This window comes from Protopterus annectens, chromosome 6.part1 (assembly GCF_019279795.1).
Source record: "Protopterus annectens isolate FY-2018-M chromosome 6.part1, PAN1.0, whole genome shotgun sequence".
Lineage (NCBI taxonomy): Eukaryota > Metazoa > Chordata > Ceratodontiformes > Protopteridae > Protopterus > Protopterus annectens.
The window spans coordinates 35,272,925-35,293,480 of NC_056738.1; the positions used below are offsets into that span (position 1 = coordinate 35,272,925).

General features: G+C 39.5%; 1 protein-coding gene across 2 annotated transcripts in view; it reads left to right on the top strand.

The window, feature by feature from the left end:
* The window catches only part of IFT172 (intraflagellar transport 172), a 3,348,311-nt gene that overhangs the window by 324,053 nt on the left and 3,003,702 nt on the right, over positions 1-20,556 (top strand). For both annotated transcript variants that reach the window (XM_044075467.1, XM_044075468.1), the window contains exon 4: positions 5,775-5,814. In XM_044075467.1, the coding sequence (XP_043931402.1) occupies positions 5,775-5,814 (40 nt within the window). The remainder of the gene's footprint in view (positions 1-5,774; positions 5,815-20,556) is intronic.

The following is a 20,556-nucleotide window of genomic DNA, read 5'->3' on the forward strand; positions in this document are numbered from 1 at the left end:
CAGTGGCTAAAACAACTCTGTCTAAATGGTTATCTGATTGTATCACTTTTGCCTATTCAGCTGCTAATATGCCCTTGCAACACAAGATTAAAGCTCACTCAGCCAGAGCAGTTTCTACATCCACTGCATTTTCAGCCAAACTTCTCCTTGATAACATTTGTGCAGCAGCCACTTGGTCAAAATCTCATTCCTGTATCACTTATTACAAACTGGATAAGGCCTCCAGGGATAGAGCATCCTTTGGGTCCACGGTCCTGAAAAATGTACTCCCGTGAGCCACCCAAGATCGATGGTGCTTGGGACGCTACCCATCAGTCAGGAATGAATGGCAAGATTGAACAATTTCACATTAAGAAGTTATGTACTCACCATAACGTTCCATGTGAGTTGTTCATCTCACGTTCATTCTTATGTCCCTCCCTCCTACCCCCTCCTGGCTGATAGTTGACTTAGATGTTGCTTCATCCTGGTTGCTCAATGTCTTCTTACTTTATAGAGGAATAACTATTACATATGTTTATAGTATACACAGCAAACAAGATCTGAGGTAATTCACAGTACATTGTGAGATAAGGGGCTTGTCCTCAAGCTACTGGAAGACCTCGAGCTTTGCATATGGCCATGTCAGAGCCGAGGGATCGGCTCTGAACCCATCAGTCAAGAATGAAGGTGAGATGAACAACTCACATGGAATGTTATGGTGAGTACATAACTTCTTATTTATATTTATTTTCACACAAGTTATACCTTAGAACATTATATACTTTGAATGAGATTTTTTATTATTCTTATTTATAGGGAACCACACATTTAGGAAGTAGTTCAGAGTATTTTAGCATTTTATATTGTTTTAATTATTCAACAATGCAAGTGACTATGTTATTTTTAACATTCATATTTTTTATATTTATATGTATGTCATTGTTGCTATGTGATTAACATTTTAGGAATGTACTTGATAGTATTATTCAATATGTGTTGCTGCTTAATCAGCTAATTGTTAATTGATTGATTAATTGAAGATAGATTAACTTACAACAGCAGTTTTGTTTCTAGGCACTTTACTCTGAAGAAGCCCATGGAATAATGGGTGAAAGCGCTCAGTATGTCTTTGATGTAATAAACGTCTGGTGTATCTTTTGGCAGTGTCATGGACTTTTTGCTTACACCATGTAGGCTTCACTTACCATTGTGCAAATCTACTTAGCATGTATGTTTAAGCAATGCTTACACCTGCTAATCATAGCTCAGCCCTGGTAACCAGTGATCACATTCCAGTCTGATAACATACCAGGGTAATGACATATTTAATAAGTGTATTTAATTCTATGTACATAAGATGCTTCTATGTGCTGTCATTACAGTAGCAAGGGGTGTGAATATACTGTATGGGATACCTGAGTATACATGGGTAGTACCACAATCTTTTGTCGTTGTATGTGTGTCATACATGGGTAGTATCCCAGGTTATATGTAGTCACACTTGCATGTACTGTATTATTATGTTACTACTTTTAACAGTGCTTTTCCAAGTAAGAGTAGATCACAGATTGTAGTACTGGAACCATAAACCCCTGCATGCAAAGCTGGACTGTGAGTACTGACTAAACGTGTTCTTGGTGTTTGAGCTGTATGTTTTTAAGTATCTCCTATTGGATGTTGATCTGATACGTTGATATTAACTGTAGACTACTATGTGTTTAGGACATGTCATTGAGGACTGCTGTCATTTAGTAATGGCATACCTATCAATGTCAGACATCTATCTGTCAAAACATTCATCCTAATGCATAACCTATTGGCTAGCTAATTCCTGTCTGTCCTCTGTACAGATGTCAGCTATCCATCTTGGCTGCTTACAGGCAATCTCTGACTGACTGACACTGACATGTCTGCCCAGCTGTGTTATGAATGCCACATCTAGGAAACCCCATTATGTATGCACCACATGCCATGGATACCTCAACCAGACTACCACAGTCAACAGAACATGCTTGGGTACAAGTCCCTAACCCAGACACTGGCCATGTTATGCAATATATGTTGCATACACGTCATTTAAAGTACCTCACTGGCCCTCTGCAAGATAAAAACAGATGATTTGATGTTGAACTTAACTGTCACCCTGGGGATCACTCAAGTGGCATTGGTTGATAGATGGCCTGCTGACAAATGTCAGGTGGCATGATACTAGTGTACCCACATGCCTTACACTTCTCATCCCTCCATGAACATTAGCCTGGAACACTCCTAGGAACACCTGCACCTATGGACCTCAGTACTGACAAATGTGTCAATGTGCATTACTGAGAATAACAGTGTCTGTGTGTTTGTAAACATATAGTTGAAAATACTCTGATGGCCTTCTCACCCACTACACCCCACATTGCTATATTTAGAAAGGACTGCTGCTGCTGTAATTGACGTTAAATGTACCCTGTTACACTCTTCACCCTGTGGGCTACCTGGAGCTTGCAGTACCAGCATAACACTGTACTACAAATGGGTAGATAGGCGTGGGTTACCCACTAAGTCCTGGCAAATGTGTGTGTGTGTGTGTGTGTGTGTGTGTGTGTGTGTGTGTGTGTGTGTGTGTGTGTGTGTGTGTGTGTGTGCATATTTGTAGGAGACAGCATTCTCTGGCCACATTCTCCAAATACACTAAAGCTTGCCATACATTATAAGGGGTGGTGATGTTGCTGACATTAGGAGAGCCATGACAACTCACCCTACTATCCCTGTGGCATTTGCAATAAATGCATATCCCTGCAGTGGCACTGATTAGATAAACAAGGATTTGTATTGCGGTCCTGGTCAGTGTGTGATTGTGGGTATGTCAGAGCATTATCATGCATTTCAGTGAGTAAAATATCCAATGTGGGGTATTGGTGCTGGTATACTGTCTTTACACCATGGTACCCCTAGTACACATCCCAAGATCTACTGTATGAGGACCACTGTCTCCATCAACTGATTACACTATCCAGCCCAATGATGCATGTGCTGTGTGGAAAAACTCTGTAACAGTATGGACTCACTGACAACTTAGCACTGCTAAACCCAGGTCTGTCAAATGTGTCTATGACTTTATGTGTTTGTCAATGTGTATATGACAGTATGCCATACTATGTATTGTTTATTAACACCCAGTACATCCCCCATTACCATACTGTACAAGGCCTGGTGATGTTCTTCACTTAACAGGAAGCTCGGGACACACCTCACCTGTACAGCAATACTGGAGTTGATATATATAGTTGGGTGTGGTTGTTGTGGGCACAGCCACCCACATTGGGGATATTGTTGTGCATATCCCCTCGCTTAGTGTGCTGCTATACTGTACAGTTTATGTTAACATGTTAAGTAGTTGTTAATCACACTATGTGTGGTTCTACGCCACCCCACACCCTCCAAAGTGGGAGGCTGAACCACCCACACCAGCACACCTATGTTTACCAACTCCAGGATTGCACTACACTGGGGAAGAGGACATATACCCTGCCAATACCATTGTCAATGACATTAAACTGGCAGACTGATTATTTACTGATGTAATGTCTTGGCAATTTGGTCTTGGTGGAATTACATAGGCCAAAATGAGTTCACTGCAAAATGAAGTACATCCATGTGAACAGTATTATCTGTGTATTGCATCAACACCAAAGCCTCTGTGTGTGTGTATTATTCACAAACATTTGGTGTGTGCCACCCAGTATACTTACCATTGTCCACTGTAGAAGAGCTGCTTACATCAGCCACCCTGCACTCACCTGTATATACGCCTCAGACCTATCAGTCATGTGACGGTAGCAGTAACTGTCATACAGGCCTGTTACATGTGTTCAGCTGTACCCAGGATATGATACAGTCAATGTGTCACCACAGTGCCACACCCATTGTAGGAAAGGACAGCAGACCAACATCCTGTTGACACACAGACACCTACAACACAGACTGCATACATTATGGAGACCACAGTCAGTGTTAATAACAGCTATAATGCCTCATGGCTGGACAGCTACACACCCTGACATGTAAGCATTAATCATTCCAGTTGAAAACATGTCAAACAGCATTACATTGCTAAACCTTAGTACATGCACCCTGTGCATCAGAACCATATTAGCTTGTCCCTGCATTGATGGTATGGATGACAGGGATGTGGCGCAGGTATCATATGCACAGGGTGTGTTGTGGGTTTGCCAGAGGCCTAGGCTGAGCCACTTGGTTGACATCATGTGTGTGGGCTAGAAGGTTCTTTATTAAATGGCCTGTGCAGACGTAGTTTGTGTAGGTATGGAGGTGCCCTAGCTGTGTTGGTGATGTGTGTGTGTGTGTATGTATGCACACATTTCTGCCATGTGGCTGGCCTATACAGGAGTTTGTTGGACAGCTGCAGACTGTACATGGCAGAGTGTACAGTTCACCATGTCCGGCCACGGACACAGGAACTGTGCCTGCCAGGGGTTGCACGGGCACTTCCAGACAGAACCCCAGATATGGTACTCTCCCCTGATGATGACAATTGTCTGCTGAATCCACGTCCCTTTTGGGACCGGCCAGGACCATGTGCATTTGGCCTGCTGCGTTGTGGTGTGGGCAGCATCCCTCCTGCAGTGCTGGTGCTGGTACTGCCACTACAGGAGCGGCCGTGAGTTGTTGCACGTCCATGTAGACCTCCACCTGTTGGTGTTGCTGACCTACAGCCATGTGGCTGACGCCCTATTTTTGCCACATGCTCTACCACAGACACCACACGATCGAGAATTCCCACCATCTCACACAACCGTCTATCCATGACCTCTGCAAAATAACGGTGGGTACCTGCAAGATCACAGATGTAGTCACATACAGTAAGAAGAGTAACCCTCTGGAGCCTGAGACTATCTCTGGTGTAATGTTCCATACGTGCCTGTACCTCCATGATGGCCCAAAACATGCGTCTGGTGACACCTGCAGTGGTACTTCTGCCACGGACATGTTGGCCAGCAGCCCTGTACATCTGCCTGTGTAGTACTTCACCGGTCATCTGGCTATGGCTGCTGTGTACAGACACACTTGCCATAGTCACCACACTTTCCTGTCCCATGCCACCACCCGCCAACTGTCCCTCATCTATGGCCACTGGTGATGGGGTATGTATAGGCATTGTGACTCTGTGCGGGATGGGGTGGGTAAAAGTGGGATGTCAAACAATGGAACAAATAAGCAGTTGATGACGGGCATATTTTGCCAAATGACTAAACAATATCAGTGGAGCTATTGTCAACTGCAGGCTGCTTTGGTTAACTATATTCTGTGATCCCACGAGAGAAACATTACTAAGGTAAGTATAATATTTTTACTTCCGTTTGACAGTATGGTACTAGCAAAACGGCCACTTGCTTCAGAATATAAAACTGTCATTGAGAAAATGTGGGCACACAGAAATAAACTAAATTCTTAAAAAAACTCATATTTGCATCCGTTGTTATGATGACAAATAACAGTTAACCATTTTAACAGTAGCTACTATTATTTGTGAATTTTGTTGTTTAGACTCGTGTATATACTCTGTAGAAAAAAAGTCAGGTTAAGTGCAGTTGAATAACTTGTTAAGGTTGAAGTATGAAGGAAAATAAGAAAAAAAATGATGCTTTGGTCTAAATTACATCACCATGTATAAGTCGTGTACAAGAATGATGTGATGTTCCAGGTTTGCTTACATTAATAATTTTTAACTTTAATTGTTTAGCTTATTTTTAATAGTGATTGTTTTCTTTTTTTGCTTGCAGGGGAGACAAGAAAGTAATCTGCAATAAGTTTGTGCAAACAGTAAGAATTATTTTTTTAAATGTTCATATTTTATTTTTTTAAGACAATTTTATTTTAAAATCTTTTTTATTTAAACAAGCTTGCTGATGTGACAACTGCATGAATTAAGTTCTTCATTTACAACACTGCTTATTATTTTTTTCTGTATGCTGTTTTACCTTCCCATCTGCTGACTATCAGCCTTCCGCCCATGATTGCATCCATTAGTTTCCTTTCAGAGATAGTATGACCACTGACTTGGGAGAGAGACAAGTGGAAGGAGCATTTGTCCAGGCAAGCCTGAAGGCAGCTTTACTAAGGCCATCCACAGACCATCATCCTTTCCTAAAACCTGTTGTCCGCCATTTGGCTTTGCAGATGCCCATGCTACAGTTTGCACCATCTCGCAGATTGAAAGCTCATAGCAGAGATCCAGTATCACTGACATACTTCCCCTGCAACCGTAATACCTACTGAATGGCTGTCTGCTCCTCAGTCAGTCTATGAGCCCACAGAGAAACCTTCATCAAAGAGAAAAGCTGAGCACTTTCTGTTAAGTCTTCACCCCTCCCCTAGTGGCTGATACAAGTTCCTGATGTCACAGTGAGGGTCTGCTATGCTCCTGCCCTTGCATGCATGTTTCCACACACTCATAGGAAGAGCTGGCATCAGTGGCTTGGGAGTAGCAGTTCCTTCATTCCTTGTTGCAACACTGTTTGTTTGTGTTTTTTGGCTTTTCCCGGTTAGAGGTCGCCACAGCGGAACTCCGGTCCGCTAATGATTGGCAGTAGATTTTTACGTACCGAGTTGCCAGCTCTGATGCACAACCTTCAACGAAGGTACGCCCATTCATGCATGTCTCCACACAGAAGAAGCTCTAACTGAGAATCGAACCGAACAGCGTCTTAGTGTGAGGCGACAACGCTACTGTAGCACCACCACCGCCGGTTCCTTGCCTGCAAATCTCCACTTTCCTATGGCAGACAACTAATCAAACTACCACTTCCATGACCTCCCCCCAGTGTGGGTGAGCTGGCATTGGCTATTTACTCCCATCCTTTCCTCACCTTCCTTCTCTATCACCCAAGCTGCTGTGCAAGCTCTGGTCGCCTGGGTCATAGCCAGAACTTTATCCCTCTACAATTGAGGGACAAGGATCAATACAGTGCTTATCATTAGAAAAAAACTTGTTATTGGGAATCCCTGTATTTATTTCTATTTGGCATGCAGTACACATTGGGACAAATTCATTCTTCTAGAAGTGATCCAAGGAGGAGCAAAGTAAAATACATAAATATAAACACTAACCTCAAAAACACCTCAGTTTGATCTTTTTGTTGCAGCCATCTGGCAATAAACACATTAACTGCTGTTGTATTTTATTTTTACATTCAATAATTAGCCAATTTATGTTAATTTATTTCTTGTTTTTTGTGTTAAAATACTATGTTATTCTAAGAAATATTTAAAAATAATGCAAAATGAGCTTGTATATAGATGTTTCTACCCTGCCACTTAAATGTGGAGGTTTTCTCCCCGGGCCTCTGTTGAAAATGGGTTTTACCCAGTCAGACTTTTCCCAGTGAACAAAAACAAATATATATATATATATATATATATATATATATATATATATATATATATATATATATATATATATATATACATACACACACACACACACACACACACACACACACACATATATATATGTGTGTGTGTGTGTGTGTGTGTGTGTGTGTGTGTGTTTATACATGTATGTAGATAAACACAAAGACACAAATGCACATGCTTGCACCTACAAGTGCACTCATACACGCTTGTCGCTTGTATATATCTGTATAGACGTGTGTGAGGGTATATATATATATATATATATATATATATATATATATATATATATATATGTATATGTATGTAAATAGATACATGTACTTGTGGTTTATTATAGTTTGTCAAGCACTAGCTTCTCAGTGTTTCTTTTTCCCCAGCTATGTTCACTGTTTACTGTAAAGGAAACTGTGAGATTACAGGTTGAGTAGCTATGTTCCCCTATAGTTCCTTTCTTCCATGAAGCATCACAATGGGGACACCTGGCATGTCCATTCACCAGTTGAGTCCTATACTTCTTGATGAAAAAAAAAATCGCTGTAGCTCTTTGGGTTATGATTCCTCCTGAAAACAACGAGGGAACAGAGGTATAATCATAGTATGACCAAGGTGGATTTTTGCTTAAGCCATTCCTGTCACTCATATGTAGGGATAATTTCACCCAGATTTACATGTAGTGGTGCTGTGAGGGAAACGCTCTAACATGCATACTGACATGTCTGCCTTTCTGCACACCCACATACCACAGCAACTGCTGCTTTTCTGCAACCTCAGTATCACTGCCATGTCTCATGAGATAGACACACTCCCTGCAGGCCTCCATACCCTCACCCTGGAAGAAGACAGCAGACAAAGCTCATCATTCTTTTTTCTCTTAGCCATCTCCAGCAGGTGCCAAAGCCACTAAATGAACTCTCGTGATATGGGTTGTATGGTAAACATTTTATCTACCTGTGCCAATAAAGCTGGCAATACTTTCCTTTTGGAATACAAAATAGCATAGAGCATTTATGAACATGGTAGCAGTGTTGATGGGTTTTCTGATCATGCTTATAGGGAATTGCAAAGGAAATTTACTGGTCATGTAGCTGTCATTGTAGTTTTTATTCATGTAGACTATATTTAGTACATTTAGACAGAAACAGTAACAGTAATGATATGGTTGCTGATACTGGCAAATACAGACAATGACAGGAGGAGTTTAATTCATTTATTTTAACCGACTATAATACTTTAGTTAAGCATTTACCTCTAAGGAGAAGTTTTGAAACCATAGGGGGTTGTAATAATGAAAGTTTCATCATGGAAAAAAAAAGATAGCATTAAGTGGTGGAAATATTCCTTCTTCTGAATTTTTTATACAGTATCCTATATGCTGGACGTGGTTCAATACACCGATAGCAGTCCATTTCTGATTCAACTGTACCAGGCCACAGGGTGAGTGAATCCTCAGAGCAAGGAAATAGTTTTGTTCTAGGTGATTCCATGAGTAGAGGGTTTAGTAGATTGCTACCAAGAATAAACAGAAATGTGGTTTCTTACTCATGCCTGTGGGGCTTGTAGGCTGCAGCGTATCTAGTACTGTCTGCAAAAAAAATGAAATAGCTTTCCAAGAGCTCACCTGTAATTATGATGGTAAGGATATATGTTTTGTTTACAAAATGTTAGGCAAAAAAATTACAATTATTTGATTTAATAATATCACTGGATGAAAAGCACAACACTCATAGTTATGGCAAAAGTGTTTTTCATTAGATCACTTTTGCAGTTTTACTGACAGTTGGGAAGTCTCCTGTAAAAGTATATCATATATCTGGCCAGTTTACAACATTTTGGGCATCTTCCTCTTGTGCTGTATGTCCAACCTGTGGCCTATTCTTGTACCTATACATAATGGATGTATGGATGCAAAAATTCTTATAACTTTCTTGCAGCAAGTCAGTAAAAGAAGATTGTCTCTTACTGCTGTCTGTCAGCTGTACGGCTTGTGCTGGTTTCATTTGTGTGGATAGATAAACATCCCAGTTGAGGACCCATCTTATTTTCATTAAACATTTGACCGAAAATTGTTAAATTTCTTGTTATCTAAGAGAGAGAGAGAGAGAGAGAGAGAAATGCAACTAAAGTTGTCAGATCCTATGTGAGGACAGTCGTATCAAGAGTTAGTTTTGTTTGAGACCTGTGCATAATTATAGGGAGTATTCCATCTATAAATCTTTGTCCCTAACAATATTAGAAGTCATACTCTATATGTTTACCTTGAAAACAAACTGCTTCAAACTGTTTTAAGAGTTAGTGTGAGGAAAGATGACCTCCAAGTCATTGCTGTTGGACATCTATCGACAACTGTGTAAAAAGCGTAATAAATTGAAATAGTCAGTGGTTTGTGTTGTCTGGCTGGAGTTGGACGGCTCTGTTAAGGCACATGATTAGCCTGCATCCCATTTGACTTCATCTGCTTCTGCTGTTCAGACTTTCCAGAGGCTGACAAACTACAAGGAATAGGTGCAGCTATATGTATGGCAAGACTGAGAAGGGGTAACCTTGGCTGGTTATCTCTGAGGGACCAGGAGGTATACAACAGATTCTCATCCAAGACAAAATACTACGCACCCTTATGGAAGAACAGCAGGAGTTTGCTTTTCTTACTGTCATTTTTTAGATACTTTATAGAAGAGAAAACAGAAGACTAAGCTTGTTTCACCCCTGTCATTACTCCTACTGATCAGCAACATGAGCGGTACAACTTTTTGCATGGGCTTTTTAAAGCCTTAATGTCTCTTAAGCCTCCTTTGGTTTTCTATCCTCATAAAAGGAGTACGCACCTTTTCTGACATTGAAGAATACCTCATGAAACTTCCAAACAAATGAAAATAGCCGTAAACGGCAAAATAATAAAAAAAAAGAACGGCTAAAAACACAAAATGACTCTATTACATAAAAATCCAACTGGTAATCGCTTTCATTTCCTTCATGGAACTTCTACAGGCCAAGTTGTGTAATGAACAAACTTATTTAAATACTTAATAATAATAACATGTGACCCAAAGCCCTTAATGCCTTAACCCTTTCCTTTTAAGGACAACTTTAAACCAGGGTATACACATGTATTCAGCCTGATTTGCCAGCAAGTTTCTCTCCGATCATAGGTTTGATGCAGAAGATGAACTGAAAGAAGTTCCACGAAGGGAATGAAAATGCTTACCAGTTGGATTTTTATGTAGTAAAGTAATTTTGTGTTTTTTAGCCGTTTGTTTTTTATTATTTATGACATTGAAGACTGTTCAGATTCTGATGTTGAGTGTCATACAGGATTTGAGTTAGAAGATGAAGGCACATTATTTTGTGACTCTTCACTGGAAGAATTCTCTTCTGGTGACACTTTTTCTAAAAGATTATGCAACACCAACTGTTAAGAAAAAAAGTTTCAGCTCTACAAAAAAAGTATTGCGACTTAATAAACATGGACTTCCCTAAGCCTTCAACAATTTCTCCTGTGTTAGATACATTACATGATAACATTCTGGCTCCATCTAGAGCACTTGATTCAGACACCTTTAGCTAATAAATTAGATTTTGCAGAGTGCAAGATTCACACAATTATTTGTTCAAGAATCCCTCCTCTGACCCAGCGGTGATATTAGTGGAATCGGATAAAGCCTCCAGACTTGTGCCATCTGCTAATACATTACCAAATAATAAAAAAACAAGTAGGACTGTATACCTCTGCCACTCTTTCTTTACATGCTATAAATTGCCAAACCTGTATGACTAGATACTTTTTAGCTATTTTTGACAACATGAATAAGCTTATATCTGATATCTGTGATACTGACAATAAGATTGCTTCATCGGATATGTTTCATTCAGCATAAAATTTGGGTACAATGCTGTTGAAGCCTCTTCCAAAGCATCAACTGCAAGTCTTGCCAGATGATAAGTCATAGTGAATTGATGACCCTCTACGCAAGGACAAACTGAACCAGCTTCTGTTGATGTCTTCCTAAAATTGCAAAAAAAGGGGAAAATGATCCAGGATTTCAAATAGTTTTTGTCTCTTCCTATACCAAAGTTCCAGAAAAATTTGCCATCCAAAGTTCAGTCATTTTTCCATAAAAGCCCAAAATCCCAGCAAAAAAGAAATTCCACAAAAAAAAGTGTCGGGATAAACCTAAGGTGGATTTTAAAGGATCCAAATGATCTTTTGTTGAACAAGCCCCCAACTTATGGATATCCTGTTTCCCCACCTCGGCCAGCCCTCTTTACAGGAAGACTTTCTAAGTACGTTTACCTTTGAAGAATGATAACATCAGACACCTGGCTACTGAATATCATTCAGAATGGGTAGAAACATATATGGAATTCCCTCAAATTCCATTTGGCATCCAAGTACCCCAAAACAAAAACACTTTATTCTTCCAATGTTATTAGAATTATTCCATCAGGGGATCATAGAATCAATCTCTACTTACCAAAAAGAAAAATGATTTTATTCCAGGATCTTCCTACTACCAAGGAAAGAAGGGACATAGAGACCCATTTTGGACTTATCCACCCTAAATGCATTTTTAAAATTCCAAAGTTGAAAATGTTATCTCTCTAAAGTTTACTTCCTATGATTTTTCCCCATGCTTATTTGGTTACCTTGGATTTGAAGGACTCCTACTTTCACATTCTGTTTATTCATATCACAGGCAGTTTTTAAGATTTCTATGCTGTGGAATATTATTTTCAGTTGTCTGTTTGTCCTTTGGTCTGTCTAAAGCTCCAAGTGTTTTTGCAAAGTGCTTAGCCCCTGGTAGCACTCTGTAGACTCCAAGGTATCCACAGCTCTTACTTGGATGCCCTTTTATTCCAGCTACATTTATTTATTTCAGTTTGTTGACAGGGTAGGTGGGATAGTCAGCTGTCCTGTGTTACAAGGTTTGCAGTGATAATAAAAGCAAATACATATCATGAAAGCTGCAGTATCCAAAACACTGCAAGCAATAAAGGAAATATGTAAATTACATAGAAGAATGAACTTAGTTATATATAGTGTTATTAGCTACTTAGGATTTCAATGAGCATCTGTTCTTTAGGCATTATCACAAAAGAGTGAGCATTTTGCTTCCTCAAATAGGTAGGATTTTAGTGATTTAAATGCTTCTACTATATCAGTGCTCTTAATATTATTTTGCATACTTATAACTGTACAGATGTTTGCAGAATGTCCAGATTTTTGCCTCATATTTTTTTTCTATTACTCATAAAAGTCGTGGTTTTCTGGAAAATCACTGAGAATTGAGGTTACTAAATAATGACATACATTTGCATTTCAGCTTCATATCCTTCAGGAAAATGCATGCTAACAGAAACCCTGTTCTAGCAACTTTCTAAGTATAAAAGAGTAGTATTTAAAAATTATCCCAATTTTTGGCATTTGTCTCTTCACTCCATTAGTTTAGGGTTTGTCCAGATTTCATGCTGTAAGAGGTTGAGAGCTATGTTTGGAAGATTGTTCCGTAGTGCAGGCCCTGCTCTTGAGAAAGCCTTCTCACTTATGGATACTTTGAATTTGGGTCTTAAAATGGTAAGAACATTATCTTGGCTATATCCAAGGGTGTAGTCTTGTTTCTCAGAGGTAAGTTTCTTTTGAGAGGAGGGCAGTATCCTCTCTTAAAAGTTTTGAATATTAATGTTCCCAGAAGGAGTGTAGCTGTAGCTGGTATTCAGAGCTAGTACATCTTATGAAGTATATCACAATGGTGTTTTCTTTGGTCAGCTAGGAGAGCAAATTTACAAATCTTTAACTCTGCTGTCTGCAGTTTCTGACAGTTGTAAGTGGAGTGCATGCTGAGTAGTGGTGAAGCATATTTCAGTTTAATAATGACCAGCATTTTAAATTCTGAGCATTATCTTGCCTCTGTAGCTGAAAAGAGGGTTATTTCATCTTGTAACGTGTGAATTTGCAGAATCATAAAGCTATGTTTTGCATTATTTCAGGTCTTTGATTGAACCATGTCAGTGAAAAGTGTGGAATTTCAAGTGTGGAACACCGAGCTGTCATCAAGTTCCTTTTTCTGCAGAAGAAAACTCCTAAGGAAATCGATGAATGTATGATGCAAACATTGAGTGATAAGTACCCTTTTTACCCAACTGTGAAGTGGTGTGCAAACTTTCAGCATGGAGATTTCAAGACTGAAGATGCAGCAAGGTCTGGGATGCCTCAAATGGTGTCAACTCCTGAAATTGTTGACCATGTCCATGACCTGATTTTGGCAGATCGGCGAATATCAGCTAGAACAATTGCTGAGACACTATAGATATCCAGGGAAAATTATGGGTTTATAATCTATGAGCAACTGAGTATGCAGAAGTTGTCAGCCAAGTGGGGGCCCAAATGTTTGGTTGCCAATGAGAAAAGTCACCGAGTAGGCACTTCCAAGTTGATTTTGCAGCATTTTCATCAAGCTGGTGCTAACTTTTTGGAACGACTAGTTATTGTTGATGAAACACTGTTGCACCAGTATGATCCTGAGATAAAACAACAGTCCATGCAATGGTGACACTCAGGTTCACCAAAGCCAAAGAAGGTTAAGACCCAAATGTCAACAGGAAAGGTCAAGGCCAGAGTGTTTTGGGATCAGGAAAGTATTGTAATGACTGAAGGTCTTCCAAGGGGCCAAACAGTTAATGCAGAATACTACTGTAACTTGCTGTATCGATTAAAGGAAACATTGAAAGAAAAAAGGTGTGAGGGAAGCTGTGGAAAGGAGTTCTCTTTTTGCAAGACAATGCACCTGTTCACAAGGCTGGCAAAAAGATGGATGTTTTGACAAAATTGGGGTTTGCTGCGTAGATCATCCGCCCTTCTCACCAGATCTTGCTCCATCTGACTATTTCCTGTTTCCAAACCTTAAAAAGAGTTTGAAAGGGTGGCAGTTTTCGAGTGATTTGGAGGCGATTGCAGCAGCATAGCAGTATTTAGTTGACCAGACTTTAGACTTTTTTGGCAGGGTTACAGAAACTACAGACATGATGTGCTAAGTGTGTTGAACTTTGGAGACAATATGTTGAATAACTTCTAAGTTTCATGGCTCCACATCATTCCTTTCTTGGCCAGGCTTAGAACTTTTCAGCACCTCCTCATAATATTGATCTGTATATTATCTGTAGCTGATAGCAGGGAAGTCTAGGTGCTATAAGAATTTCTGATTCCATGTTGTTGATCACAGAGAAGAACATAGCTGTTACTATGTTTGAAAAGTTGTTTGTGAAGAATTTTCTTTCAAATATTTTTGTTATTGAGTGCAAATTTGATATGGGTAAGAAGTGTTTGAATTGAGAAGGTGATTGTACCTTTGGAAGCAGGTTGATTATGAAAAGTTTGAAGTCAAGAAGAGGAGTACCTGTTGTGAGAGATAAGTTGTAGATGTGTGTAAGAGGTTTGACAATATGTTTTGCTGACAGCCAAAAAAGTAGGGTGAAGTCTGGAAAATTCTGATCCTGAAGATTTTAGTTTTGATAGCAGATACTTAGTTTCTTTGGCAGTGACTGCAGAGAAGTGAAAGGTAGCTGCATAGGAAGTGAGAGGGTATAATTCTACTCTATCTAGTGAAGTCAATGGCTGTACATTGGTAACGCCCTTTTTCCACTACCGCTAGTGTCATTTATAGAGGTAGAAGGTAGTTCCTGTAGTTATCAGGGAGTTCTGTCTTGGTTATTGGTTCATTTCAGACCCCCCCCCCAAAAAAAGAGAATCTACAATTTATAAGTAGTCTTCTGCATCTAGGCTTCACTCTAAATGTGAAGAAATCTATATTTCATCCATCTCAAAGCCTAGTGTTTCTGGGTTGTCTTCTGGATACTTCTTTGTGACAGCTTTTCTCTCTTGCGAAAACAAGATTCGGTTTATAACTTTCTGTCATAAAACACTGTGAAATCTTTATTGAGCTCTGCAAGAGTGGTTCTAAGAGCTCTGGGGTTCATGCCATCAACAATATAGATGATTCCCTTTGACAGCCTTCTTATGAGGAAGATTCAGTGGTATCTAAAGTCAATGCAAGAAGAACGTTGCCTACTTATGACTTTCATGGTTCCTCTGTTGCCTTTTGTGCACTAAGAACTCCAGTGGTGGGTAAACCAAGTAGCATTCAGTTGAGGTGTTTCCTTTCTGGTTCCTTCTCCAGTCCAAAAAATCTTATACAGGTGTTTGGCCCAGGCTTGAAGAGCTGTTCCAATGGGCATGAGAGTCCAAGGGGAGGGGGTCTGGTCAAAGCAGGAAAGGTGCAGCAAGAGCATAAGCACAAAGGACTTGAAGAATCTGTAATGCAAATATCAGGGCTTTCATCACCCCCGATTCCCAGGAACTTTGCAAGCCCTTACAGACAATATCATAGTCATGTGGTATATCAGCAAATAAGGAGAAACAAGATCTTATCATCTTTGCTGGCTGGCCATGTTAGCTTGGGATTTTCCTATTTGCCACAGTATCCAAACATCTTATATTCCATCAGAGATGAAATCAGTGATAAATTATTTGAGCAAATCCAAGGTGGACCTTCACAAATGGATGCTGAGCAGAGAGGTCTTCCTTCAAATTGTCCATCACTAGGGGACTCCACTCATCTCTTTGCTTCTACTCTCAACAGACAGTTTAAGCTGTTCTGCTCCAGGTGGAAAAGCATGAAAAATGGATTTCTTATCATTCTCTTGAAAAGTGAAATTCCTATATTCCTTCCCTCCCTTTCAACTCATTCTAAAAATTTTTCTGAAGATCCAGAAGGACAACTCAAAAATACTACTGGTGACTTCCTTTATCCAGGCAGCATTGATTTTTCCTTCTTTTTCATCTAATCAAGAGCAGTTATCTTGAGTTATCCCGCAAGGTAGACTTGCTTACAAATCTAAAAACTTTGAATCTGATACTTTGGATGACAGGCTTCTAATTCCCTCCAGGCACCTTTATTTTGATGACACGCTGCAGGAGGTAAGGAAATCTGCCTCAAGAAAATTTTACATCTACAAATGGAAAAGGTTTTCTGTGTGGTGACTAAACAGAGGGCAGGACTCTTATTAACTGAATATACATATTTTCTTCCAATACTTATGTGAGCCGCTAACTCAAGACTACCATACCCCTCTACTAGGAGGCATCTGCCAGCTATTTCAACCTGATTACCTTTGGCCCCTCCCCTCTTTCTCCACATTTTGAGGTCAGACAGTTCTTAAAATGACTAGAAAAATGTAAACCTTCCTCCTTTTGAACCTGACTCGTCCGCATCTCCGAAATTCTGTTGCTGGAAGACAGTTCTGTCGATCCTTCTAATAAAATACTTTTTCTGAAGAGACTCAAGATTATGAATCAGGACAGGAAGATGAATAGGCTTACAGCTTAGTTTCTGATTCTCACTGTAGGGATTTATCTTCCTCTGAGACTATTTCAAGAATGGCCCAATGTTTTCAGTGAAGCAACACTGAGGTTTCTCATCTGGTAGAAATATTATTACATGTTACAGAAGAGAATTCATTTCCTTCAACTATTCCTTCATTTCTTCAGCTTTGGAGGATGTGTGTGCTAATGCCTGCAATTATCCTGATAGCCAGCTACCCCTAAAAAGACAAGATATCTAATCCTGCCAGTGCTAAACATTTAGTTGATTCCAGTCCTACTCTTTCTGATAAGGATGGGAAGACTCTTGATAAGAATGGGAAAAAAGGTTTGCTTTGACTAATTGTGAAAGTAAGTGGAATGTTTTGTCGCAGTTTCTTCTTGTGAGAAAAAATCCACTTTAAGTAGATTAGTTTCTCCTGTTATAGTAATCACCACTCATTGTTTACACTATTCCTATGATTCAGTTGATAATTCTTCAAGGGCTTTGGCCACTGGTATTCCGTTGAGGATGTTTGCCTGGCTGTGTTTCTAGAACCTTCTAGATGATGTCAAAAATGGGATTTTAAATTCTTCTTTGGATAGAGATTTATTTTTGGTCTCTCCGCAGCAGAGTTGCTAAAGGTGTGTGATAAGAGAGATAAGTTGATACAGGGAATCCCTAACATTTTTCAGCTATCCTTTTCCAAATTTTCAAAATAATTCTGTAATTCTTCTTTCAGTTTTGGAAGAAAAAAACAAAATAGTCTCAGCAAAATGCAGGTGAAAAGTCATTTAAGAAGAAATGGCAAGGGGGTTCCAAAAATAATTCAGGACCCTCTCACCCTAAAACCAAGGACAGTCCAACAAGTCAGAATGACTATTCAAGGCACCTCATCTCTTCCCTTCCAGAAAGTTGAAAGCTCCAGTTTTCTTTCTGGCAATAGATAGTTTTAGACAAATGGGTTCTGAAGATCGTTCAACAAGGTTACAGATGTCAATGGAAGGAAATGCCTCCTTTCCTGGGGGTAATCCCTCATCCACCAGACCAGACTGTCCTTCATCACATGCTGTCCCAGGAAGTGATAGAACTTGATGTTCATCATATTGATCACTACTACATTAACCTTAGCTGTATAGGTTATATCCTGCCAAGGATATAACAGCTGCTCAGCTTCCAAAGCTTCAGGGCACATTTCATGTGCCCAAACTGTCAGGCAGCTTGAGCCTAGAAGACTGAAAGATATATTTGGGTGCCAAGCCATTCAGAGCTTTACTACCACCATAGAATATACTTCTCTGAGATTTTTGAGGATCAACAGTCAGCTTGTGCTGTTTCTCTGCTGAGCAGATAAGTTCCCTTTGGGGAAAAAACTTCTATTCAATTGTTTTTGTAGTATTAATTGCCTCTTCAGGAAAGTTATTTTAAAGGTAGGATTTTGTGTTTTAATGGACTGTCACAAGACTATATTTTACTTTTAAATGAGAGCACATTTTTCCTATCAGTTTAAAAGTTATTCAAAGTATTTAAAAAAGTCTGTGGAGAAATTGTTTATTTTACTTTTTGCATCTGGTGAATTCTTTTAAAGTGCTTTTTACTGTGTTTTTGCGTGAGAAAAGTGAATTTTAAAGACATCAAATTTTACTGGCTTTTGTTGCTTGTTTTCCCCAAGAAAAAGGAGCTATTTTTGGCTTGACCATGGAACAAAATGTCAGTCCTATGGTCGGTCCTTTTTCTAGCTACAATAAGAAAAAAAATGAGCACCCTTTGCCACCTCAGCAAGCTAGTAATTTGCCTCTGTTGCAGCTGGGTGACTCTGCTGTGGCCAGTAGTTGTACCTTTCACCACTCATCTTTCACCCCCAGATCCCTCTGGTGTACCACTTACAGCAGCTATGGATAGGGGGTTAGCCACATTCTAAGCAGGTATTGAGGTCTCCTTAGTGGGCAAGGGAGATCCTCACTTGATGGTCCTGAGAGAGGTAACAGGGAAGGCTTCCTCTTTTGTCAGAATGTTGTGCCCATCCCTGGAGAAGCTGCTGTTGCAATTAATAATACTTTTGGCACCATTTTTCTTATCAAAAAGAAACAGAAAACTAAACACATACATCTACTCATCCTAAATTTCCTTGAACAGGAGTCATTTACTGAGTCTAGCTCAGGGTTTCATTCAGGCTAGTGATCCTTCTTGTAAGGTGTTTTTTTTTTTTGGTAAAACAGAGGCATACCTCTTTTGCTGAAGAGATTCATGGTTTTGAATCTGGACAGGAAGACGAAGAGAAAGATAAAGGGTTTTCTGCTTAGATTTTTGATTTAAACTCAGAGAAGAGCTCACTTTCTGATTCTCCCTTTGGGGTTCCTCCCTGTCTTTTTCCAGAATGTGTCATTGTTTTCATTGTTTTCAGTGGGAGTGCACTGATGTTTCAGTCCCTCAGAAAATGTTATGAGTTGTTACAGAGGGAATTTCTTGAATATTTACCAGTTCCTCCTGTTCTATTGGAGTGTGTGTGTGTGTGTGTGTGTGTGTGTGTGTGTGTGTGTGTGTGTGTGTGTGTGTGTGTGTGTGCGTGCCAGTAATTTTCCTGATAACCAGCCTGCTGCCCCTAAAAAGGCAGATAGGATTTATAAAGTTTCAAAGTCTTTTCAAGTTTTTATACATTCTTCCCAAACCTGACTCAGCAGCTGTATGTTTAGCTAATCATACTTCTGCTAAACAATTAGTTAATTCTTATCCTACTCTTTCTGATTAGGATGGTATGATTATTAACGAGTATGAGAAAACAGTGTATGGTTCTGCAACTTTAATTTTCAGTATTTTCAATTGCTGGGCTCACATGTTAATGTTCTAATTGTGAAAGTATGAGGAATATTTGATATGTAGTTTCTTCCTTTGAGGACAAATCTGCTTTAAATTATTTAGTTTCTTCTATTGTACTAGTCATTGCTCTGTTTACAGTGTGTGTGCATGACTAAGTTAATAATTCTTTCAGGACTATGGCCCCTGTACTGTTTTGAGAAGGTTTGCCTGGCTGCTTTCTCAGAATCTTCCAAGAGGATGTGAATAATGAGGTTTTATTTTCTCATTTGTCGAGAGATTCACATTTTGGTTCCTTTGCTGCAGAGGTGATTAAAAAGTGTTATGAAAGAGGTAAGTTAAATCAGGGAATCTCTAAGATTTTTCTGCCCACCTTTTTCAAAATTTCAAAGGTATTCTCTAATTCCTCGTCCAATTTTAACATAATGGCAAGAACATTCCAAAAAGAATTTGCCCCCCCAAAACCAAGGACAGTCCAGCTATTTAGATTGACTATTTAAGGGACTTTGCTCCCTCCTTCCACCCTGGCAGTCCTTTTTCTCTTCCAGAAAGTTTAAATCTCCACTTTTCTTTTTGGCAACAGATTGTTTCAGACAAGACATTAAATTTTACTGGCTTTTGTTGCTTGTTTTCCCCAAGAAAAAGGAACTGTTTTTGGCTTGACTATGGAACAAAGTGTTCTGAGGATCATTCATCAGTATTACAGCTGGCATTGAGAGTATACTCCTCCTTCCCGGGTCCCCCCTCATCCTCCAGACCACTCTTTTGTTTTTATTTGCCCTTCATTACATGCCATTCCATTGAGTGATAGACCCAATTCCTCCTTACGTAGCTGGGAAAGGTTTTGTTCAGTAATGTTTTTAGTGGCAAAGAAAGATGTTTGGAGAACAGTTCTGGAACTTTCTTCTTAGACTTGTCTGTGATAGTGCCCAGCTTCTAAATGATGTCATATCATAATCTGTTGTTTCTTCTTCCTCATTCAAGT